The sequence below is a fragment of the Polypterus senegalus genome, chromosome 6 (genome assembly GCF_016835505.1).
Source record: "Polypterus senegalus isolate Bchr_013 chromosome 6, ASM1683550v1, whole genome shotgun sequence".
NCBI classification, from domain to species: domain Eukaryota; kingdom Metazoa; phylum Chordata; class Cladistia; order Polypteriformes; family Polypteridae; genus Polypterus; species Polypterus senegalus.
In genome coordinates, this window is record NC_053159.1 from 55,426,758 (window position 1) to 55,453,894 (window position 27,137).

At 39.4% G+C, this 27,137-nt stretch overlaps 1 protein-coding gene across 3 annotated transcripts in view; it reads left to right on the plus strand.

Moving 5' to 3' along the window:
* nadka (NAD kinase a) overlaps nt 1-27,137 on the plus strand; it is a 213,157-nt gene that overhangs the window by 136,630 nt on the left and 49,390 nt on the right. For all 3 annotated transcript variants that reach the window (XM_039756026.1, XM_039756025.1, XM_039756027.1), the window contains one exon: nt 13,704-13,803. In XM_039756026.1, the coding sequence (XP_039611960.1) occupies nt 13,704-13,803 (100 nt within the window). The remainder of the gene's footprint in view (nt 1-13,703; nt 13,804-27,137) is intronic.

Here is a 27,137-nt window from a genome sequence, read left to right on the forward strand (position 1 = left end):
GTCAGGACATCATCTCATGGAAATAATTATGGAATATTTGAGATGAGAATATTTTAAATAGGCGGCACGGTGGTGCAGTGGTAGCGCTGCTGCCTCGCAGTTAGGAGACCTGGGTTCGCTTCCTGGGTCCTCCCTGCATGGAGTTTGCATGTTCTCCCCGTGTCTGCGTGGGTTTCCTCCGCACACTCTGGTTTCCTCCCACAGTCCAAAGACATGCCGGTTAGGTGGATAGGCGATTCTAAATTGGCCCTAGTGTGTGCTTGGTGTGTGGGTGTGTTTGTGTGTGTCCTGCGGTGGGTTAGTACCCTGCCCAGGATTGGTTCCTGCCTTGTGCCCAGTGTTGGCTAGGATTGCCTCCAGCAGACCCCCGTGGCCCTGTGTTCGGATTCAGAGGGTTGGCAAATGGATGGATGGATATTTTAGATATTCAGTTGTGAATGACACCATCAAAAGAAAATGTTAAGGTATTGTAACTATCGGCTGATTGCTCAAAATATGTATGGGGTTGGATAACCTGTTTACAGTGACCTGCAACACAGATACACAGAGCACTGTATTCCACAAGTTTGGGAAAGGTTTGCAGTATGTTCTAGAATGCAGGGTGAGAGTTTCAGAGGAGAAAATAAAGAGGTGCCCCATGCTAATGATGAGGATGGTCTTTGGTGGATTGAGAGAAAGAGCTTGACAACGAATAGAACTATTAAAGATCCTAGCCATGCTACACAACTGGAAACTGCACAAGAGTAGCTTTATCTAATGCCATCCTCAGTAATGCATTTGATATTTTTTGAGTCCATTTATGTGGCCCTTAAAAGTGGAGAATGTGATTTGAATTGTCAGGCTTCCCAAGGCAGCATGGATGATTGTTCATTAAATAAATATGCCTTTTTTGTCACTTAAGCAGTATTTGGTGCGTGTTTTAGTCTTTCTGTCTCACTATATACTGCAATATATTTAACAAGAGAGTTGTTTTAGATATCAGCTGGTTAAATGCATACACAATAAAACTAGTTTTAATGAAGTTTCCAGTATGGTGCAAATATAGAAACAGTAAAATATAAATTTGATATTGAAATCATATTCTTGTTAAGTTATGACATTATGCTTTATTAGCGAAATTCAGCTACACATTATCTATATATATATAATTCACTAAGGCAAGACAACCATGGAAAGCACGCCGGAAGGGGCGTGGATTCACTGAGCCGCCGACAAGTAAGACACCGATGGCGCACGCAGGAAGGAGCCATGCCCACCAACTCCAAGACCATTGGATACAACGATAACTCGCAGAGTCATGCCCACCAACTCGGACGCGACGACACAGAAGAAACGGCGTCATTTATATTCGTCTGTCGTAGAGGCCACATGCACCTGCATGTTGACTGTTCATAGAGGCATGTTTCTCGCTGAGGTAAATCGCCATTAAAACAATCCTTTACAACTGAGGTTAAAACACAATGAAGTTAGCAGTCTTTAAAAACTGAGTTTTCAGTTACGACGCACGACCGCATGCACCATAGCAAACTGTTTTACACGCTACATACAGCAATTCGCATCTGCGACAAACATGCGTCGTCTTAGATGCACCTGCAGAAATACGGAAGACGTTTCCCTGCCCACTAACACTCCTTTTTCACCGGCCCGCTTCTACCCTCGCTCTCTAGGCAATCACACTGCCTGCCCATGTGCCGGGACGCAAAAACTCACCGACCACCCAGTTAGCCCCTTTCGTCTGTGCTAGTAGTCCACATGCACGTCTAAGCCACGTTGACTTTTCATTATTCTTTTCGGTTTCGATACTCGAGCGCTTCCACCATGAAAAATCATGCGAAAGAAAAACGAAGCCCCGCCCAGAAACTCTACTCCTCTTCCCAAACAGCTCATCAAACACATACTCACTCACTTTGGTCTGTGCTGCGGTCCAAACCCAGCTGTGAGCCACGTTGACTATTCTTTTGCCCTCCATGGCTACCACTTCAAATGTATTCATGGAAACAACACTTCTTTCAATGTTATAGAAATTCCTGCTTCAGGTAACTATTCGTTTCTGTCAGTCAGGTTTTTTTGGAGAAATGTCATTGACGAAACTGTTGCTCTTAAACTTCGTAACATGGCTGTTACCTTTGTTTGCCAAAATTGGGATAACTTCGGTGACGTGGTGTCCATTGTTCTTAGTCTCAGAGGCATTGTTATACAGTCTGCTCAACAATACGCTGATTACATGAATACGTCTGGAGTCTATGGTGGCGAGGCAGAAATTGTGGCCATGTCCCAAATCCTTCCAGCTACTATCAGCATTTACTTCCAAGAACGTCCTCATGCCTCTCCTCGAGTTTACAATCCGGCCCAGCGTCTCTTCATATCCCCGCTCTTTAGCGGTCCTTTGGATCATGGGCATTACGAGGTTCTCATGCCTCTCAAATACCCATGTGATTACCTTCTGGTGACATCTTTTGACTCTGTCGGTATGTGCACACAGCGTACACACCCACTTGCTCGCCACACTAATGTCACGTCACCTGCCCACTCTCCTCTTCCTGAAAAACATTTAAAGACACCCTCCCCTGAACACACGCATTCCACACAGGACTTTCAATGCACCCTTTGTTCCAAAAGCTTCAGAGTGCACAGATATTTGAACGCACATTTGAAAAAAAACACAACACTAACCGAATGATGCAATGTGAACATTGCCAACAATGCTTCGAGACAACTCGCGCTCTCAAAAAACACTTAGGAACTCATTCCACTCTCACCTTCAATTGCACATTTTTTAACGAGGACTTCACAGGTGAGATGGATCTCCACAACCATATGCAGATCCATTCAACGCAAAGATTTGTATGCAAAATTTGCGACAAGCACTTTCACGCACGCAGATACCTTACTAACCATCTCAAAACACATTCCCTGATGAATTCTTTTCAGTGTCAACACTGGTCCAAAACCTTCACACGCCAGAAATATTTCAAAGCACATTTACACACCCACTCCACTGAACGAACACATTCCAAAAAGATCTTTGAATGCACGATTTGTTCAAAAACGTTCGAGTGCAGAGATTTCTCAACATGCATTTAAAAACACACTCCACAGAACGAATTATGCAATGTGAACATTGCCAGCAATGCTTCAACACAACTCATTCCAATTCCCTTCAGTGTGAACACAGCACTAAATTGTTGATGCACAAACATCGCATTCACTTTTCTGCAACTTTTCAAGAAGATACCGCCTTTCACGTCCAAGAACATAACATTGGACTATGTGCTTCACTATGTGCTTCTTGCAATGCTCTTCATTGGCCAGCAGAGGTCAACAAATCCGGACATTACACTAAGTGTTGTCATGCCGGCAAGGTGTCTTTGCCACCGCTATCCAAGCCCCCTCTTTTATTGGAAGACCTCTTGACTGGCAAGAACCCGCTGTCCCGAAATTACTGTGATCATATCAGGGAATACAACTGTGCTTTAGCTTTCGCGTCAATGGGTGCACACATCGCTCAACCATCTGGACAAGGACCGTATGCTTTCAGAATCCACGGTCAAATTTATCACCAGGTCTCTCCTTTATATAACAATCCTGACACATCACCACAATACAGTCAGCTATACATCTTCGATTCTGCTGAGGCTACCAGTCAACATTTGCAAAAGGAATGTAATAGCACTTGCAGTGACATTTTGTTGCTTCAACTAGACAGACAACATGATACGCCAGGTTAATCCCTTCGCAAAGTCTTACATGCAAATGCATGACATTATCACTCACGGTTACTCTGTTACTGCTGTACGAATGGTGTTCATGGAAAATCCAGGTCTGGATATGAGAAGGTATAACGCCCCGTTCTGTCAAACTGATGTTGCTGCTTTGTAGGTGAAGACGGGGAACCTCCTGCACAACGTGACATTTGCATATATCCAAGGGGAGATGCTTGCAAGCGTATCTCTGTTCTCAATATGAACTGTGATGGTTTTTCCACTGCTATTCCCTTTCGGCGATCCAGGCTGGCACATACAATTAACCCATGTTGAGTAAAAGCGAACCTCAAAAAGAACGCAAGTCACACAGCTCCAATTTTATGCTTTCAGGCTTGCCATGAGATCTTCATTTAGTGTCTTGCATTCCAGTCGCAAACCCTTCCAGCAATACATCGTCGACGCATCTGTCAGAACAGAAGGCACGCGTCTACATTTCATCAACAAGATTGGTCCGCCAGTTTTCAGTCACGGACGATTGTGTATTGGTTCGTTCAGTGCATTGTTATAATGTTGCATTTCTTGCTTGATTTTTCAAATGTTAATTTTCTCCCTGTGCTTAAAAATCATTTAAAAACCGGCCTGATTATGCGGCGTACCATGTTGGCTAGTCTTTTTTATTTACACACATCCTATATTACACCCATGTTTTGGTCCTGGGAGTCCACTGAATGGTATGTTTTCAAGGTAGACCTATGCAAAGTCTCTCAATTTCCCACCTCCAGCCTCAGGCCCCTGAATGACATCACAGTGTTGCACAGGAGACTGGAAAAAGGAATCACGTTTCCAAGGTACAAAATCTTTATTGCTGAACTGGCAGGTACAGACACAAGACTTTATTGAAAAGGGGATTATCTTCAGCAGACAAGCACACAGGTTGCAACTGGCAAACTTCACGCTCCCATTCCCCTGTCCTAGTTAAAGCAATACAAAGTCGTCTTCATCAAGCAGGTTCAGCGGCTTGGAATTTTCAGAAATTTTCACCTGAGGGGTGGTACCCCAAAATAAAGCCTTATTATTCAAAAATAAAGGCAGGCCACTCAATTTTTCACTAAGTCCTGATAGATAACTTCTCAAATGTGATAGAATCTGTGTTTAAACATTACTTAGAAGCTACTGCTAAGCTAGTTTCTAAAAATGGGTGCTCATGGTAATAATTTTAATTACATATATGGACATTCACATATTGTTGGATATTTCACAATTGCTGCTATACAGTAGTATAAAGTTTGTGAGTGTGTGACCTATTGAGTAAGAACTAATGACCCGGAAATGTGAGGTGGTACTTACCAAAGGTCACCTCGCGACTCCTCATGATTGATGCATTGCACAATAGTGTGCTTGGACTTGTTTTAATCAGGAGAACCTACAGTAAGTACTGACATGTCACTTGTAGGTATTTGCTGTTGTTTTGTTAAGTAATATGTAAGAGCACACAAAAAAATCAGAAGAGAGGTGTAACGTTTCCGGTGTTCAGCTTATAGCTTGTGTTTGCTCAATTGTTGATACCATACCATACCATACCATATTTATTTGTTGAGCGCTTAAAAACACAGCATTACAACTGACCAAAGCGCTGTACAGTTACAACAAGCAGAACTAAAAGCAAAATATTAAAAATAAACATTAAGAGAGAATTAAAACAGAGATACTAAAAACAGGTCAAGGGACCAAATAAAATAGAAAATAGCAAAAGACAAGTGGAAAATGAAACAGGTTAAGAATTAAAAGCCAATGTGAAGAAGTGCGTTTTAGGCGAGATTTGAATGTGGCGACTGAAGCGGCTTGCTTAACCACTAAGGGCAGGGAGTTCCAGAGCCTGGGTGCACAGACGGAGAAAGCCCTTTCACCACGAGCTTTAAAACGTGCCTTGGGAACGGTTAGGAGCAGCTGATCTGTGGATCTAAGAACACGAGGGGGATTGTGACAATGGAGCAAGACACTCAAATAGGCGGGGGCTAGACCGTTTAATGCCTTATAGGTTAGGAGGAGAATCTTAAAATCGATTCTGAATCTAATGGCAGCCAGTGAAGGGTTTTCAAAATTGGTGAAATGTGTTGGATTCTGCTACTTCCAGTTAGAAGCCTTGCAGCCGCATTTTGAGCCAGTTGGAGTCTAGAAAGTGTGGCTTTACTGATACCAAAAAGGCAGGAATTAGAGTAGTCAAGCCGGGACGTAATGAATGCATGAATTACTGATTCCAGGAGGTGGTTAGAAAGAATAGGCTTGAGTTTGGCGATTAGCCTTAGATGGAAAAAGCAGGATTTTACTGTGCTGTTGACTTGAGCATCCATTTTCAGGAACGTATCCATTTTGATTCCAAGATTGGAGACAGACGAAGTTACTGGAATGGGAAGAGAAACGAGGCCAAGGGGTGGAGCCTGTTTGCAGTCGGGACTAAAACAATGACCTCGGTTTTTGAATCGTTCAGGTGAAGGAAGTTTACAGCCAGCCAGTCCTTAATGTCAGATAGGCAGTCGAGGAGAGGTTTGGTGGAGTCAGTTGGCTTGAGGGAGAAATAAATTTGGCAGTCGTCAGCATATAGGTGATATGAAATTGCATGCTTTCTAAAAATTGCACCTAAAGGCAGGATGTAGATTGAAAAAAGTAGTGGCCCTAAAATGGAACCCTGGGGAACCCCACATGGGAGTGGGACTGATTCAGATGAAAAATCGTCTAGTATGACTCTGAGAGTCCTGTTGCAGAAATATGACCTGAACCAGTCGAGGGCTAAGCCAGATACACCAGCCCAGGATTGAGTCGGGAGATCATGATGTCGTGGTGATTGTGTCGAAAGCAGCAGATAAGTCGAGAAGAACCATAACCACGTGGAATCCTGAGTCCAATGCCAAAAGGGCGTCATTTAGGACACGTAAATGCGCGGTTTCTGTGCTGTGTTGGGGCCTAAAGCCTGACTGAAAAAGATCCATTACCTGATGGTCCTGTAGGTGATGAGTTAATTGCTCATAAACTACTTTTTCTAGTATTTTTGACAAGAAAGGTAGCTTGGAGATTGGGACGAAGATTGGAAAGAATGGCAGGGTCATTCCAATTGATGGGAGGGTTCATCCCAATGGTTTAAATCTATTGGTTAGGATTTTTTGATTGATGCATAACACTTGGGTATTCCTTGTACAGAATAATTTCTACAGTTTTTTTTCAAATATTTTTGGGACAGTTTATGAAACACCATATACTGTATATGATTTCATACAAATATAAAAGTCAATAATAAAAATTGTAATAATTTGATTACCTGTCGCTTGCAACTGAGGTATTGTTTGGTTCGGTGTGTGGGAGTTTGATATAGCAAAATATTTTTAAATGATTTCTTGGCCCGGTTCCGGGTCACTCAGGGTGTAAGATCGTCATTGGTCATGGGTAATCAATCCATTGATGTTATAGTGTCTTCTGTATCTTTTTTAAGCCATTAAAGGTTTTCTTGATTATTTTTTCTTGGGGCTGCTTAAATTTCACAAGTGTCCCATAATTGTGAATTTTGTAAGTTCATCTTATGTTAATGAGAAACACTTTGCATTAGTGGAGCGAATTCAGCTGCATTTGTAAGACTAGTCTCATTTAAGCCAGATTTATGTACCCATTTCTTAATTTCATAAGTGTACTTTTGTGGAAGACCACATGATGTCTAATCACTGTAAACAAGTAGTGCTACATTGCTACTGCTATATAATAATAAATAATAATAATACGTTTTATTTACATAGCGCCTTTCCCATGCTCTAGGCACTTCACAGAGTTTAAGAAAGAACGGCAAGGTATACAGTATATAGCATTGTACTAAACCAGATAAATAAATAAAGAAGACTAAGATAGTAAATTCAGAGAAAAAAGCCTAACAGACAGCATAATTGATGGTTTAGCATACACACATACAGGTTATATGAGCATCTTGACATAGAGGTAAACTTAGAGAAGGGTGTTTAAAAATATTTAGTGAAAGGTCAAAGCAAATAATCCACATAAGAATAAAGAAGAAAAAAGGTTATTACACACACGGAATAAAAGGCAAAAAATTAGAACAATTGTTATCTTCTCTAAACTTAGCTTTTCTTGTAATACTTTAGTTATTTCTATACTTAAAGATTCTTTACTTCTTCTCTATGCTTTAACACTAGAATTACGTTATATAAGTTTACGAGAAAACTTGGAAATCCGGCCCACCTTAAATCCACTTGCACGTCTCCATTCAGCGTCTTTTGTCTTGTAAATGTGTCGATAATCCCAAGCAGTAAGCTGCCTGTTATACCATCGCCCCCACCACCGGAGAAACTGCAGAAACCTCTCCCAAATTAAGCCTTGTTTATCAGTGAGTCAGGTACCTAGGCTTAAAAATATATCATTATTCGGAACACATGCATTTCACGTGTGTTCCGTATCACAAAAATCTGTGTAAGTGTAGGATGACAGAAATGTTGAACACATACGTAAAAGACAAACTTTTTCCTTGTTTTAGTACTAATGACAAAATGTAGACATGAAGTGTATAATGTGTAAAGCCTGAAGTCCAAATATCAAATAAGCACTTTCACAAAAGATACAAGTATAACAGAACAAATGCACTTTTTTCCAAGACTATAACCGAAGAAAAAGAAATCAGATTAGTGTTGATTGTTGTCCTGACTTCTCGGGTAGTATACTGGTTAGAGCTGCTGACTCCAATACAGAAGGTTCTGGGTTTGAGTCTTAACATCTCCAAAAATAAACGTTTTGAGTAGTGAGCTGTTCTTATTGTTACTATTGTACAATAAAAGCATACATTTGATTTGAGTCTGTAACTGATGGTGTAAATGTATGGTACTTGTAAAGGTTAGCATTTTTTTTAAATTCAGTTTTATTCTCTTAGACTCATTCACACTCGCCCCGATCTGACAGTGCTGTTTTCAAATAAAGACACGCTATAACAGAGTTGAACTCGGATCGGAAAAAGAGAACAGAAGCCCTCTCCGCAAGAAACGTCCACTCGCATATAAGAACAATGCAGCTGCACCAGGCAACTGTTAACATTTGAATCTGATGATTGTATATAGCGTGGAACTAAACTCTCTATACTATATTGTCCTCTGCATCTCCTGGAGTTCAAAAGAAATACCAACATGCAGCAACATGTGGACACTGGCCAAGATTGGAACAAAAAAACAAACGCGGTCACTAACTACAACTGCATGAAGGTATGCAAATGAATATAATGTTGCATTAGTGCAACAGCGTTTTCCTAAATGTACAATACAGGTCATAAAATGAATTATTCCAAATGTCATATATACCTAAGTCTCTGTTTTTTGTCAGCGCGGCTTTGACATCTTGGATTAGAAGGTGCATACTAATTCAGCTTAAGCAGGAGCACTCAAGAATAAAACCGAATAAAAACAAATTAACATCCACAGTCATTCTCAGTCACGCACACCACTCACATCCACATCCACAGTTTTCCCAGTCCCAGTCTCATTCGCGCACATGATCTAACATGGTTTTTAATATAAAGAGGGGGTATAACAAAATAAGTTTGTTTGTTATACCATGTCTTTATCTGAAAACGACGTTAGATCTGGGGGGTGTGTGGGAGCTTCAACATGAGTGAGAGAATAAAACTGAAAACTAAACCCACTAACTTTAACTAAATTTACAGACGCAAATCAAATGTATGATTTTGTTTTATGATATTAACAATAAGAGCAGCTCACTACTGAAAATGGCAAATTTGGGAAGCAGCTAGTATCCAAACCGCAAGGCAGCAGTTCTTAGCATTGCAAAACGCAAGCTGTCATGTCAACCACCTACCGTAACCTGCTTTCTTTTTTCTTCGGTTAAATTCTTGAATAAAAGTGCACTTGTTTTGTTATAGTTGTACCTTTTGTGAAAGTGTTTATTTCATATTTGTATTTCAGGCTTCACTCATTCACACAAAAATGAAAAATGTTTCTGTGTTAACTATGTTTTACATAGATTGTTGTTGACACGGAACACACATGAAATGTATGTATTCCAAATGATGATGTACTATTTTATCCTATAAAGCTCCAACACTTCACTCGAAGATAAACACTGAGCACTGAGAAACTTCTTAGCGAAATGAACTGCAGCGGTTGGCCGGGGGATGGGATACCAGGCTGCTTGCTGTTAATCAACACATTTACAGGACAAAAAGATGCTGACATAGAGGTGAGAATGGATTTAAGGTGGGCCAGATTTATGAGCTTTCTCGTAGGCTATGGTAATTCTAGTGTTAAATGTACGGCGCAGCACATTCAGTTAAGTACTTTGTCTTTCATGTTACTTGGAAAACCATGTGCCCTCTATGCCTTACACATGGTAAGGCTGATCACTAACTGAGAATAATGTTTTGTCAGAGAGGCTAGAAATAGTTAGAATATACCAATTCAATTCAACTTATGGGGGTTATAGGAACCTCTCATAGATTATGCGCTAATATTTAGTAAAACATGCATATAACTTAAATAACTAGAAAACGGCTCTTACACTCTGTTAATGAATGTAGTTGAAGGAAATTGCAAAGAGCAGTGGAACCTCGGTTCACGAACATCTTGGTACACGTGAAACTCGGTTCACGACCAAAAAGTTTGCCAAACTTTTGCCTCGGTTCATGACCACACACTCTGTATATACGAACAAGCCAGTTTCCCTTTCGGTTTGTGTGTGCCGATGATTTCCGCACGTGTTGCATTGTTCTCAGTCAGACGTGACTGCGTGCCTGCCTGCCTGTGCGTGCGTACCTGCCTGACTGCCTGCGCGTGCCTGCCTGCCTTCCTTCCTGCGCATGCCTGCCTGCCTGCCTGCACGTGTGTGCCAATTACTGTATTTAAGCACGTGTTGAGCCGCTTCATGTTCATTGTTCTCAGTCAGACGTGCATGCTTTACCTGTGATATCATTGCGCTCTATATTTTGTGGGCTTTTGCAGTTAACCATGGCTTCTAAGCACGTGAAGAGTGGTGAGAAGAAAGTTTTGAAGAAAATTGAAATCGAATTGAAGAAAGAAATTATTGAAAAGTTTGAGCGTGGTGTTCGTGTTACTGATCTTGCCACCGAGTACAATAAGTCAAAATCTACGATTTCGACTATTCTAAAGCAGAAAGAATCTATTAAAGCAGCTGATGTTGCAAAAGGCGTTACAGCGTTAACCAGGTAGAGGCCTCAAGTGGTGGAAGAGGTGGAAAAACTGTTGCTAGTGTGGCTGAACGAGAAGCAACTTGCAGGGGATAGCATAAGTGAGGCGATGTTATACGAGAAAGCCAGGAAGATTCATGGCAATTTGCTGCAAAACTATCCTTCTACGAGTGCCGGAAGTGAGGAATTTAAAGCCAGTAGAGGATGGTTTGAAAAGTTTCGCAAATGAAGTGCATTCATAGTGTGGTAAGGCATGGAGAGGCTGCTAGTTCCGACGCTTAAGCTGCGAAAGAATTCGTGATAATTTTCACAAAATTAGTGAAGGACGAAGGCTACATCACGCAACAAGTCTTCAACTGTGATGAGACTGGATTGTTCTGGAAGAGGATGCCGAAGAGAACCAGGAAGAGAAGGCTATGCCCGGCCATAAACCAATGAAGGACAGGTTAACTGTTTTGCTGTGTGCTAATGCTAGTGGGCGACGTAAAAATCAAGCCGCTATTCGCTTACCAATTTGAGAACCCTCGTGCTTTCAAACAGCACAATGTAAATAAAGCCAGACTGCCTGTGATGTGGAGGGCAAACACGAAGGGGTGGGTCACAAGAACCTTATTTTTGGAATGGCTGCACGAGGCTTTCGCTCCCGCCATGAAGCGATATCTCGAAGAGAATAACCTGCCTAAAAAATGCCTTCTAATGGACAATGCACCGGCACACCCTCCAAATTTGGTTGACGATATGGTCTAGGAGTACGAATTTATTAAGGTCGTGTTCCTTCCCCCCCAACATGACTCCTCTTCTGCAGCCCATGGACCAGCAGGTTATTTCAAATTTTAAGAAACTGTACATCAGAGGACTATTCACCAGGTGTTTTAATGTGACCAAGGAGACGCCTTTGACCCTGAAAGAGTTCTGGAAGAATCATTTTAATATCGTTCATTGCATCGGTCTCATTGATAAAGCCTAGGAAGACGTCACACACCACACATTGATCTTGGCCTGAATGCGTTCCTGAACAGGTTTTAGAAAGCTTTGAGCCTCCTGTTGTGGATGAGATTGTGTCCACGGGCAAGAGCATGGGTGTTGAAGTGGACAATGAGGACATCAAGGAGCTGGTCCTGTATCACAAGGAGGAGCTGATGACGGAGGAACTCGCTGCACTCCAGCAGGAGCAGCTTAGGTTGCTCTCCAAGGAGCAGTCCTCCGGGGAAGAAGAGGAAAGGACGGTTATAATAAGTGATGCGATAAAAGCCATCATGGAAAAATGGAACGAGTGCCAGGATTTTTTTGAAAAGAACCACCCTGACAAAGCGGTCACGAACAGAGTGATAAACATGATGAACGATAATGTCGTCTCGCATTTCTGAAAAATTTTAATGTATAGGAAAAGGCAAGTCACATTAGACCGCTATTTCACTAAGTCTGATCCACCAGCTAAACCTCTAAAAACACCAGAAACCCAAGAAATCTCAACAGAGAAAACACCTGAAAGAAAACATCCCTCCATCACGGAGCCGGACTCTCCCTCAAAACTGTAACCTCCTCTCCACCCATTTCCTCCTCACTTCATGCCAGAACTCGACTCATGCAAGGTTAGTTTTCTTGGTGGTTTATACAGTAGTTTTTGTATTATGGATTTTTCAAAAGTTAATTTTTCAGTTCGTAGTGTGATTTGTTGCAGTGTTGCTTTTCTCTTTTTTTTCAAATGTTTCTTTTTTTTCCTGTGCTTAAAACTCATTTTCTAAAAAGTGTTTACAGCGATCGGAATGTAAGGCTAAAATAGCATAATCTTGTTACTTTTTTGGTTGCTTGTGGTTGGTTTTTAAATATACTTCGGGTTTGTTCTAATGTTCTTTTTTTTCCGCTGTGCTTAAAACTCATTTTAAAAAAAGTGTTTACAGCGATCGGGCTTTAAGGTTAATAGCGTGATCTCCTGCAATGTTACTTTTTTGGTTGCTTGTGGTTGGTTTTTAAATTAAAGTTCAGATTTGTTCAAATGTTCCCCTCTGTTCAGAGAGAGAGATTGAGAGAGAGAGAGCATGTGAGCGAGCAAGCACAGAGAGAGAGAGCGAGCACGTGCAGCTGACAGGGTGGAGGGGGGTGTGGGGTGGGTGTGCTACAGAGAGATTAGAGAGCGTGAGCGAGCAAGCACAGAGAGAGAGCGAACGCGTGCTGCTGACAGGGAGGGGGTGTGGGTGGAGGGGGCGTGTGGGAGGGGTGTGCTACATAGAGAGAGAGTGCGAGCATGTGCTGCTGACAGGGTGGGGAGGGGGTGGTGTGTGTGTGTGTGTGCTACAGAGAGAGAGAGAGAGAGCGCGAGCGAGCTTGCTCGTGTAGCTGAGCAGGGAGCCTGGGTGTTTTGTGTCAGTTTTATTCAATGTTTTTACATTAGTTTACTATTACACTGTGCATTCTATGGTGTAATTAACTATATTTGTTCTTAATCTTTACATATATTTACATACAGTTCGTATGGTCTGGAATGGATTAATTGTATGTACATACAATCCTATGGGGAAAATTGCTTCGGTTTACGACCAAAATTCTGGAACGAATTATGGTCGTGAACTGAGGTTCCATTGTATTCAGAAAGGCAGTGATATATTTTGGCAAAATGCACACAGATATTTAAAGTGTAATTTTTAAACAAAGGTCTGTTTTCCCATAGTTCATTTTTATATAATGGCATTGTTCTCCAGTATTCATACAATGAAATATTTATCGGTTCAAATAGTTTTCAATTTTTGAAGAAGTTTAGTCTTACTGCTGTCTCATTATTCACTACTCATCTTTCTCAGGTTCTGAATGAAGTGGTTGTGGATAGAGGTCCTTCATCATATCTTTCCAATGTGGATCTTTTTCTTGATGGCCATTTAATAACTACAGTACAGGGTGATGGTAGGTATGAGATGTTAATGGTGCACTAAAGTGCATTGTTGTATATTGTCATTTACTGTGATTTATTAATTAAATGAAAATACCTGCATGTGTTTAATAATGCCTGGTATTTGCATTATTGTTTTGAAATATTGTATGTGAAATGTTTCAAACATTTCAGGACATGACTGACTACATTAGATGCATTATAACTATAGATTTATTAATTAATATATAATATATAGTTTGTTTATTTATTTTATCTACAAAATTATAAAATGATGGGAGTTGTTAGCTCTTCTTGATAAATATAGGTACACTATATGTTAGATACTGAATAAGGATTGCTACATACCACTGTGCCATACCTAAGCTGATATGTGCCTGAGGCACATTATAATAGACATTATGTAATAGACACCATTTTCATTAATGTAAGTACAGTGATCCCTCGCTATATCGCACTTCGACTTTCGCGGCTTCACTCCACTCCATTTTAAATGTAAGCATATCTAAATATATATCACGGATTTTTCGCTGGTTCGCGGATTTCTGCGGACAATGGGTCTTTTAATTTATGGTACATGCTTCCTCAGTTTGTTTGCCCAGTTGATTTCATACAAGGGACGCTATTGGCGGATGGCTAAGAAGCTACCCAATCAGAGCACGTATTACGTATTAAATAAAACTGCTTCGCACACTTCAAAGCTCAAACAGCCCGTATTGATTTTTGATTGTTTGCTTTTCTCTGTCTTTCTCACTCTCTGTGACATTCTCTGCTCCTGACAGAGGGGGTGTGAGCTGAGGGGCTGTTTGCACAGAGGCTGTTTACTTAGAAGATACGGACGCTCCTATAAAAAATGCTGAAAGACTACCTTCACATTGATCCCTTTATTGCAGCCGCTTTATCGCGGGTGCTTCGTATACTTAAAAGCGCAACAGCCCTATTGAATTTTGATTGTTTACATTTGTCTCTCTCTAACATTCATTGTTCCTGACGGCACTCCTTTGAAGGGAAGATATGTTTGCATTCTTTTAATTATGAGAAAGGACTCTCATCTCTGTCTTGTCATGGAGCACAGTTTAAACTTTTTGACTAAAGGGTGTTATTTCATGTCTAGAGGGCTCTAATAATGTTAACAAACGTATTTAGAAGGTCGTAAACAGGTTTTCTATGCTCTAACTGTGAAAATATTAGATTTATAAATAAAGAATCGTACTTCGTGGAAATTCATTTATCTGTCTTGAGCGGATTAACCGCAATAAACGTGGGTTTACTGTATAACTGTGCGGAGAATATTTATAAACGGTATGGGAGAATTTCTAAGGGCTTAAAATATATAAAAATAACCATACAAACATATGGTTTCTACTTCGCAGCTTTTCACCTTTCGCGGGGGGTTCTGGAACGCAACCCCCGTGATCAAGGAGAGATTACTGTAGATATATACTGCTGTAGTAGTATGTTTGATATGTGATTTGAAAATGTGTATCGCAGCTTTATGCTTTGTGTCCCATGTTCTGAGACAAAACTCCAGAAAATAACTTTAAAAATTTTACATGTTTGTTTTACCTCTTGTGAAAATGATGTTAATTTATTTCATTATATATGTAATATAAATATAATGTATTTATACTATATACCAAGTGAAATACCATTAAAATTATAGTATGTTAAATTCATATAATAAATTTAGCCTATCTCTGCACCCAGTTTCTGCCAGAATATAGGAAAGTATGTTCTATCCTTTGAAGCCCTTACACAAATGATTTGTGAACATCTGACTAAAATGTGTGTGACAAGATTTCAAATTTTCTTTTTCTACTGTGTACTTTTTTTACTTAGATTTTTTTTTTATAAAGAGTTGAGATTCTTAATGCACGTATAAAAATGAATGTAATATACTACGTGTAGTCAAACTACCAGTTTCTTTAGCAGCAAGCTACACCTTTCACAACTAGCTCTACTGTACCTTTTTGTTTTAATGTCAAATTTAATATTCATTTACTACAATTCCGCAATAGGTGCTATATATAGGCAAGATCAAAAACAAAAACATTCTGTTTATGCAAAACATTTTCAGATTTTAAACAAGCAGAAGGTGTTACTCTTCACAATGTCAATTTAGGGAAAACCCGCAGTTTTCAAAATTAGCAAGATGTTATTTGGAAATGCTTTTGTTTTGAAAGTACAGTGTAAGAAAAAGCAATCTATTAAATTTATAGTCATTGTCATTGGTTCTACTATAAACAACATTTAATATTGCATATCCATAAAACATTTTTCTTATACTTTTAATACCAGGTAGTTCTTTTTTGCTTGCTTTCCTCATTGCCAAACCCCTTAATTATTCATTTCCATATGCTTTTTATAATTTTGGTGTAATACCAGAGTCCTGATTGTCTGCGCTAAAAAATATGTTTAGAATATGTGTTATTTCATAGGTTTTATATGTGTTGTTTTATATTTCATAGTTTAAATGGAAAAACATTTGTAGGTATTCTCTGGCCCAAAAAAATGACCCCCAATTTTTCTTCTATAAGATACATGAAAATTAATAGAATTAATTTAATAATAAAATAACAATAAAATCAGTCATCAAAAATAGTAGGACATTTTTACTTTCATTAGATACTATTCAGTGAGGTTTTTTACTTGCAGTTCTTCTTTTAGACTCAAAGGAATTGCAGTCTTTCTTCATCTTTTCCAGCTTTTTCACAATCTGTTTTGGAGCCATGATGCAAGAAGTACATGAGTAACACCTATCTCAAGCTAACTGAGTCATTGGATGTGAGCACCAAGGTTATTATAATTAACAAAAACTAAAATTAAAACTGAAACTATTATTAAAAAAAACATTTTCGTAACTGAAATAAAATAATTAACAAAACTGAAATGTACAACTAACGGAAACTATTAAAGTAGCTGGAAAGACTAACTGAAATAAAATAATAATTTATTAAAAAATATTTTTAGTTTTCGTTTTTGAATGAATATTGTTCTGTGTTTGGACTTACATCGTGACAATGCAATGTATAACTGCCCGTGAGTGAATTTCGTTTCTTTCTCTCTAATAAGAAAACTGACTTTTTTGAATGTTTGTCCCTGTGATTTGTTAATTGTCATAGCAAAACCTTTTCTAATGGGAAACTGTAAACATTATAATACGAATAGCATATCAAGATCTCCTTTGGTGTCTAATTTTATCCATAGAAGATGTACTACATTACCTTTCTTGTCGCCTGTTAAAATTTTACGTTAGAATTGTTCAAACAATTTTGAATACAACTAATCTTGTCCTATTGCATAGCCCATCACTCATACATAAATTACGCAATAACATAATGATACATCCTTCTTTCAACAGTAATTCGGCCGGTGGAAAACCGGACAGTGTTAAAGGCTGTAGATGTTCTACGGGATATTATAAGTTGATGTTTTCATCTTCCGCACCATCACCACCAACTGTTTCAGCAGAGTCTATTGATACGCATTTAACCAATTTGCTCTGTAATCAATCAACAATTTTTGCATTCATTCGTTGGACTTCATCGTTTCTTGGTGGTGCCGTCTATTGTTTGCTTCTCAGACGATAACAAAACCAGATATTAAACCATGTAGTGTGGTAACTAACATTAAACTCATATCCAGACCTGTTAAGTGTACAGTTTTGTCTGATTGTGACACAAAACTGTAAAAAGTTAATACATATAAAAATAAAATAGAAATCTCTTTGTGAAATAAAAACTAAATTAAAACTAAAAGTACATGATGAAGGAAAACTAAAACTAAACTGAATTTACAAGTAAGGTCAGAAAAAACTATAATAACCTTGATGAGCACACTTATCAGAAGTGAGAATGACTGAGACTGTGTATCACCAATATCCAGCCCTGGTCCATGACACAGACAGCAGTGAGGTTTATTTAGAACGGCGGAAATGGTGGAAATAATCAGACGAGAGAAATATGGCACAGAAAGATTTAGCTTGCTTTAAAATGCAGTATAATCATTGTAAAGTTCTTCAGTGGGGATTGCTGTTGTCTGTTTGGCTTCTAGAAGGTCCATTGCCAATATAAATACTCACACATTTTTTTATATTTTGTGATTGGTGAACCATTCTGATGATTTCCTTAGTCCCCATCTCCTAATATTACATTAATTACATAATTTTCAGATTGTGAAAAATCCAAACATTTTCTGTCCTTCTCAGTTTCCCTATAAAATGTTCCATTACCTTTTGGTTTACAGTTAAACATGTTGTTGTGGACAATCAATAACCTCTTACCTTTGAGTCCTTCATTATGCCTTACTTGCTAAACATGTCTAACCCAGTGATTTGTACATAGGGTCTTTCTTTACTTATGGTATTCTTGGTGGCTTTGTAGATTTCTCCAAAGCAGAATGTTCATTAAGGGAATGGCAGATGATGTATTACAGGAACTCTGATTGACATTACAGAGCAATGAGTTACACACTTTTTAAATCGGCAGAAAAACATTTCATATTCTGCTACCTGTCAAGTTTGAGAGTCCTTGCACCCAATAGCTCTCATCTCATTTTTCACTTCATTGGCATTTCAAACTCTGTTTATGCCAAGTCCATAAACACTTTTCCTCCTTCCACTGATGTCTGCACAACCATTTTATGTGCTGTCAGATTTACTTAGCTAGGCTTAAAATATTCTTACAGAATCTTCTTTATACTACAATTCTCCCACCCAGGATCAGGTAACTACATATTTCTTCACCAGCTATATCCTCAGATATGTGCAGCAAACCAAACATCATTGGTACAGTCACTTAAAATCACAATAGAAGACTTCAGTTTCTTTGTTGATAAAACACCACTGAGCTGGAGAGGCTTCTATACCAATAGGCTCAGTGGTTAAGCTTGAAGTGCTTATTATGCTAAATTTAAGAAGGGTGAAGGGGTACAAAAACGCAATAGTATTAAACAGTGCTTCATCAGTCATATGTGTATGATACAATACAGAACCCAGTCTTGTATCATATACCATATATGACCACTCCACTGAAGTTAAATAGCTAAACTAATGTAAGCATTTACATTTTAAACATTAGTCAAAATATTCCTTCAGTATTACAATGCACTAAACCAACATACATATATAGTATATGAGTTACTCAACAAAAAGAAATGCTTAAAACTATAAAAGGATGTTAAATGTTTAATTTTTCTCTGTGCTATCAATTTTAATTAACTTATGAATGTATGCAATATTTCTTCCAAAATTTCTGTGTTTTGATCCCTTATTCTTTATACTTGCTACCCGTTTAATAGATCAGTGTTAATTCAGATGTTTATCTTCATGTAGTGCATGTATTTTCTGATATAGTCCTTCTTTGATCATTAGCAACTGACTTCAACAACGTCACTTCCGTTTCCGGCACCTCAGGGCATCATTTCCGGTTCTGGCCCAAAATTCCCCGATGATGTCACTTCCGGGTCTGGGTCCCCCAAGGATGTCACTTCTGGTTCCAAACCCCCCAAAGAGGAGACTTCACTTCAGGCAGACTCTGGCTTCTTTTAAAAGGGAACAATGGAATGATGACTCCCTTAAATTTGCGAAAAATGCAGTTGTTCTGATAGATGGCCATCACACTCAGCATCCTATGCCACAAGGTCCTCACTTTGTGTTAAATAATGACCTTCTATATCAGGCAGCTGAATACGAGTAGAAGGTGCGGTCACTGTTGTTAGTCCCGCAGACGTACCGGCATCAATTCTGTGAACTGGGACATATACCCACCTCCTGGGAGCCCTCCTGGGGAGTGAAAAGACTCTCAAGCATATCAAGTTCCGTTTTTTTTTTTTTTTTTGTCCGGGAATCAATGAGAAGGTCCACTGCTTTTGTGTACGGAATGTCATCTGAGGTATATTCCTAGAAGGGAATGTGCTTCTCTCATTTCCCTACCCCTGTTTGATATCCCTTTTGAACTTATCGGGGTCAACCTGGTGGGACCTTTCAGCCCTCGGCCAGGTGACATAAGTTTATAATGGTCCAGGTAGATCACACGACCCAATATCCAGAAACTATTCCATTGCACTCAGCTACCACCATAGCTATTGCATGGGAATTGGTAGGAGTCTTCTCACGAGTGGGCATCCCTAAAGAAATCCTAACTAATCAAGGGACGTCCTTTAACTCTGTAACATTCAAGGAAACGGCCAAGCTACTGAAGATAAAACATTTGAAAACCTTGGTGTATCATACTGAAATCAATAGGTTAGTGGAGCGGTTTAATCAAACCCTCAAGCAGATGCTTCGCAAGGTGGACGAAAAGAACTGGGATCTGTTCCTCCCCCTCATCGTTTTTGCATATCGGGAAGTCTCACAAGCCTCTACAGGGTTCTCACCATTTGAATTATTATACGGACAACAGCCCTGGAGAATATTGGACATCCTAAATAAAGGTTGGGAGGAAGAAGCCTTCCCCACACAAATATTAGAGTATATCACACAATTACACGATAGATTAAATAAAATCCGACCTATTCTAAAAACTCACGTGGAGAAGGTGCAAGCAGATCAGGAGATAGGGTCATGGTACTTGTTCCTACCTCACATTCTAAATTACTGGCTCATTGGCAAGGCCCTTGTGAGGTTAAAGAGAGGAATTAGCTTGTCGATTATTTGGTAAAACAACCAAATCATCGACAGAGCGAGTGGGGTAAATCTGCTAAAACCTTGGAAGGATAGGGATCCCAATCCCTCCTCAGGACAGCCCTGTTCATTGTTCACTCCCAAATTAGACCTTAACTTCTGCCCTAATTTGACCACCCATGAGTGGCGAGAGCTGGAATCAGTTATCGCGTCTTTCCCCGAGGTAGTGAGTGAAAAACCTGGATGAACCTCCTTTATTGCGTATAACATAGTGATAGAATCCAGGGTGATATTCCTAAAACGCCCGTTTTGGCTTCCCGAGGCAATAAGAGTAGAAGTGGAACTGGAGATCAAATGAATGCTGGAATTAGGTGTGATAGAGAAGAGTCATAGTCCCTGGTTCAGTCCTATCATATTGGTTTGAAAGCCTGACGGGAGTTGGAGGTTTTGCAATAACTTCTGTCGGCTTAACCAGGTCCTCCGATTAGATGCATATCCGATACCGTGAGTGGACGACCTCCCTAAGTGGGTAGGACAAGCCAAATTCTTAACCACTCTTAATAAGAAAAAAGGGGTACTGGTAGGTTTCCTTAATGGATTCCGCAAAGGAAGAACTGCTTTTAGCACCCCTAGCGGACACTGGCAGTATCGTGTCCTTCCATTTGGGTTTTATGGGGCACCCACGATGTTCCAGCCTCTTTTAGACAAATTGCTCTGTGCCCATAACTCATATAGTGCTGTCTACCTGGATGATGACATTATCTATTCCAGCACGTGGAAGGAACACCTTCAGCAGGTACAAGCAGTATTGCAGGCATTAAGAGAAGCCGGTCTGCGAAGTAACCCAATGAATAGTTTCTTCAGTTTAATCAAGGCCAAATATTTAGGCTACCTGGTGGGCTGGGATAAAGTGTGACCACAGTGTTCTAAGGTTGATGCCCCATCTGAAGACCAAGCCTTAGCTTGATTAGCGGGATACTATCACCGGTTTGTACCCCATTTCTCCAAGAGAGCGGCACCCTTGACAAACCTCACAAGGAAGAGGAGCTCGAATCATGTGGTATGGGATGCTAAATCAGAATCTGTATTTAGTGACTTAAAGCAGGCTGCTACGTCAGATGCAGTATAAAAGCGCCTAAGTTTTCTTTACTTTTTATCCTCCAAATAAACGCTTCAGACACAGGTCTTGGAGCTGACGGAAACTGTTGGACCGGGAAACAAGGTTTTCCTTTTTTTCTCTATTTCCTTCCAAAATGACATACTTATAGCTTAATGCAGCTTTTGGTGGCTCACAACAGTGTTGGGGTGCATTTAATTTTTGTAACACATTCTTGAGACTCCAGAATGCTGCATGTGTTGAAGTCACAGAGCTTGTCAGCTGCACTGTAAGGTAAACACCACATGGCTCAAGGCTGCGTTTGTAATGGCTGGACAGATTGGACATGCTATTTTGTAGCAGGCTGCTGCTCTGTACTTGCTGGTGACGAGTGCCTGTCGTTTGTAGAACTTTTATATTGGTCTTTTAGTTAGTGCGAGCGTGACTTCGCAGGCTTTATCTGTACTGAAGATGCTGATCTGTGTGAGTTGTTTTAGGTTGATTACCAGTTAGCAGTATCTGTCAACTATGAAAGATAATTTAAAATTGATACTTTGGTATGTGAGTTTTCAAAGTACAGTAATATGAGATAAATAACACAGGTCCAATTAAGCAAAATAGTCAGCTTATTAAAATTTCATAATTATTGTGTGAAGAGGAACAGTCTCTAAAGCAATGACATCATATTACAAACATGGTTGCCCTGATAAAGAAAATCAGTGGTAAAAATTAAAAATTCCATGTCAAGGATATGAGGACATTTTGGTTTCTAAGTGCCACAAAAGTATAACAATTATCAATTCTGAAATGAAACAGCAACTTTGTATCTCAGTATCTGCAAAAACTGTACATTATGAGCTTCAACAGATTAAAATTATTACAGGGCTTACGTTTGGGTACAACTTGGTGTTAAGAACACAAAAATTGCAAACAATGGGATAAAGAAATATGATCCGATGTGGTCAGAAATATGAAATGTGTTTTCTAAATACAGATGGGTTTATGTTCGCAGAAAGCCAAAGGATCAAATCAACCCACAATTTGTCACCAGCTGTAAAATATGGTGTTATATCTGTTATAGTGAGTTATATCTTGGGAGTCATTAAATTCAATGACTACTCAACATGGCCTTACACACAGTTCAGGATATGTATAACAGCTTTCTAAGAAGGACTAAAACAGTTCTTAAGAAAAGGTTGGTCCTGCTCTTTAGCAAACGTTCTTTTGAATCATCAGTAGTGATGCCTGATTTATATGTGCATGTTTTGTAATTATACTGTATGATATCTGCTTAGCCTATCCTGGTTACTTTCTTACAAAGGGTACATGAAACATTTCTGCAATTGTATAAATGAGTGGAGGTCTGTAATGCTGTACAGTTGAAATACTACACATATACACATTTTCTTATTATTTTATTGCATTTCTTAAATTGTTTTTTTTCCCTGTATTGTTTGCCATTAATTCACACTGATGCATAATATTTATAATAAACCAGTAAAATTGGACATGTTTTTTTAGACCACTCAGTTGGAATGAGAAATAAACAATGGCTACTGGAAAGGAAGTTGGGTATTAGTTGACCAAAACTTGGAAGGATGGCTTATCGCTTGTCACACTGGTGTGTAGTTTCATTAAACTTCCATCATGAAAAGGTTGTTCCTTATGCCTGTGACAAAACAATCCCTGAGGGTCTTGTACACAAATGAAAAGGTACTTGATCCCCCTAATAATGTAAACATCTCCTTAAGAGCTTTTGTCTATTATACCAGCGTAAATAAATATTTAACAATGATAAGTTACAATACAATTGGACGAACAATTACATTTAACATGGTGTTACTAAATAGTGATCACTAAATCCCACCGGTTGTGTAGGTGGAGATCTCCTGTTATGTCTTTCATTACTTACATAGTCAGTGTTGCAACTGAATATCACTGGGCCCATGCAGTGGGTTCCATAGCCTCAGATTACATTTTAAATCAATAAAATGGACTTTACTATTCTTGGTGGACTTTACTATTCTTTGGCACTTATAACATTTCTAACTACAGTATGTTGATATATGTGCCCACCCTTTGATCCCTTTAAATGAGCTACAATAGTTGTAACATAAATCAGATGCTATTCCAGATATATTGCTATGATTGTTAATAATTGTTCTTCTTTACCAATATTATTGCATAATTATACACTATATTTTATCCTCCCCAACTTCATTATGGAATGTTCTGTTTCCTTTCAGTTTATAATTTAACATCATTAGTGATAAATTATGCATATCCTCATACCCTTGAGCCTCTCTTATAACACTTTTAAGTATATTACTAAACATACTATATACATGCCTTGTTCAGCCCAGTGGTTTGTTGACAAAGTATTTTGCTTGATGGCTTTGCAGTTCCCTCTGAACAAATGTGTGGCTGGTACAGGAACTAAATAGTCTTTGCCATTACTGGAAAATTAACTAAACAGTCTAATTGCCATTACAGAGCAAATGAGATGCACAAATGATAACTTTCCCTTAAGCAGAGGAACACTTCACTTTACGTCTTGCACTAGATACAGTCAATCAAGGGAATCTTTGCATTCAACAGCTGTCCTCTCATCTCTTTACTTCAGTGGCATTTCACAGTTTGCTTGTGTTAAAATCCATAAAAACTTTATTTTTGCAATGAGTGTGTGCATAACCATATCATGGCATCAGATTTACTAACTGTACTGTATATACACTTACCTAAAGGATTATTAAGAACACCTGTTCAATTTCTCATTAATGCAATTATCTAATCAACCAATCACATGGCAGTTGCTTCAATGCATTTAGGGGTGTGGTCCTGGTCAGGACAATCTCCTGAACTCCAAACTGAATGTCAGAATGGGAAAGAAAGGTGATTTAAGCAATTTTGAGCGTGGCATGGTGGTTGGTGCCAGACGGGCCGGTCTGAGTATTTCACAATCTGCTCAGTTACTGGGATTTTCACACACAACCATTTCTAGGGTTTACAAAGAATGGTGTGAAAAGGGAAAAGCATCCAGTATGCGGCAGTCCTGTGGGCGAAAATGCCTCGCTGATGCTAGAGGTCAGAGGAGAATGGGCCGACTGATTCAAGCTGATAGAAGAGCAACTTTGACTGAAATAACCACTCGTTACAACCGAGGTATGCCGCAAAGCATTTGTGAAGCCACAACACGCACAACCTTGAGGCGGATGGGCTACAACAGCAGAAGACCCCACCGGGTACCACTCATCTCCACTACAAATAGGAAAAAGAGGCTACAATTTGGACAAGCTCACCAAAATTGGACAGTTGAATACTGGAAAAATATTGCCTGGTCTGATGAGTCTCGATTTCTGTTGAGACATTCAAATGGTAGAGTCAGAATTTGGCGTAAACAGAATGAGAACATGGATCCATCATGCCTTGTTACCACTGTGCAAGTTGGTGGTGGTGGTGTAATGGTGTGGCGGATGTTTTCTTGGCACACTTTAGGCCCCTTAGTGCCAATTGGGCATCGTTTAAATGCCACGGGCTACCTGAGCATTGTTTCTGACCATGTCCATCCCTTTATGACCACCATGTACCCATCCTCTGATGGCTACTTCCAGCAGGATAATGCACCATGTCACAAAGCTTGAATCATTTCAAATTGGTTTCTTGAACATGACAATGAGTTCACTGTACTAAAATGGCCCCCACAGTCACCAGATCTCAACCCAATAGAGCATCTTTGGGATGTGGTGGAACGGAGCCGTGCCCTGGATGTGCATCCCACAAATCTCCATCAACTGCAAGATGCTATCCTATCAATATGGGCCAACATTTATAAAGAATGCTTTCAGCACCTTGTTGAATCAATGCCACGTAGAATTAAGGCAGTTCTGAAGGCGAAAGGGGGTCAAACACCGTATTAGTATGGTGTTCCTAATAATCCTTTAGGTAAGTGTGTGTGTGTATTATATATACACACACTAGCAAAATACCCGAACTTCGCAGTGGAGAAGTAGTGTGTTAAAGAAGTTATGAAAAAGGAAACATTTTAAAAATAACGTAACATGATTGTCAAAGTAATTGTTTTGTCACTGTTATGACACACACACATATACATATATATATACACACATACATACACACACACACACATATATATATTTATATATATTTATATATATAATATATTTATATATATATATATATAATATATTTATACACACATACACATATATACACATATCCATATATATATATATATATATATATATATCTATATATCTATATATATATATATATATATATATATATATATCTATTGTAATAAGTAGAGACGAGAGGCGTGGAAAGGTTTGGGGCAGCCACCCGTTTAATGCGGTTTCCTGGCTGCAAAAGTATTTGAGTCATTGTAAATCAAGTTATACAACAGAGTCCAAAACAGAACTGCCTGCCAGAGCAAAGGCAGTGGGCTTTATAGTACAGAGGGCGAAGTGATGTCGTCCTCTGGGCGGTACTGGAAGGGACATCATCCTTGGGGTCGGAACCGAAGTGACCTCATCCTTGGGGTCGGAACCGGAAGTGACCTCATCCTTGGGGCCGGGACCGGAGGTGATGTGTCCTTCCTGGAAATGGCGGCTCCTGGTGGGATTTCCCGGGTAAGACCTGTAGAAAACTCAGAAAGAGCGTCAGCGTAAAGGGCAGATGTATAATCAGTATTTTCTAAGCCTTTCAGCTGCCTCACATGCACACGCGTGTGACACTATATATATATATATATATATATATATATATCTATATATATATCTATCTATATATATATATCTATATATCTATACATTAATCCCTCGCTATATCGCGCTTTGACTTTCGCGGTTTCACTCTATCGGATTTTAAATGTAAGCACATCTAAACATATATCACAGATTTTTCACTGGTTCGCCGCTTTCTGCGGACAATGGGTTTTTTAATTTAGGTTACCTGCTTCCTCAGTTTGATTGCCCAGTTGATTTCATACAAGGGACGCTATTGGCGGATGGCTTAGAAGCTACCCAATCAGAGCATGTATTGCATATTAACTAAAACTCCTCAATGCTATAAGATATGCTTCCCGCGCTGTGCTTGTTTGCTTCTCTCTCTCTTTCTCGCTCTCTCTGCCTGACGGAGGGGGTGTGAGCAGAGGGGCTGTTTGCACAGAGGACACGGACGCTCCTCTACAAAATGCTGCTTTATCGCGGTGCTTCTGTATACTTAAAAGCATGTATTGATTTTTTGATTGTTTGCTTTTCCTTGCAGCTCTCTCTGACATTCTCTGCTCCTGACGCGCTCCTTTATGATGGCGCTCCTTTGAAGATAAGATATGTTTGCTTTCTTTTAATTGTGAGAAAGAACTGTCATCTCTGTCTTGTCATGGAGCACAGTTTAAATGTTTGACTAAAGGGTGTTATTTCATGTCTAGAGGGCTCTAATTATGTTAACAGGGTGGGAGAGTTTATAAGGGCTTAAAATATATAAAAATAACCACACAAACATATGGTTTCTACTTCGCGGATTTTCACCTATCGCAGGGGGTCTGGAACACAACCCCGCGATCGAGGAGGGATTACTGTATATATATCTATCTATCTATCTATCTATCT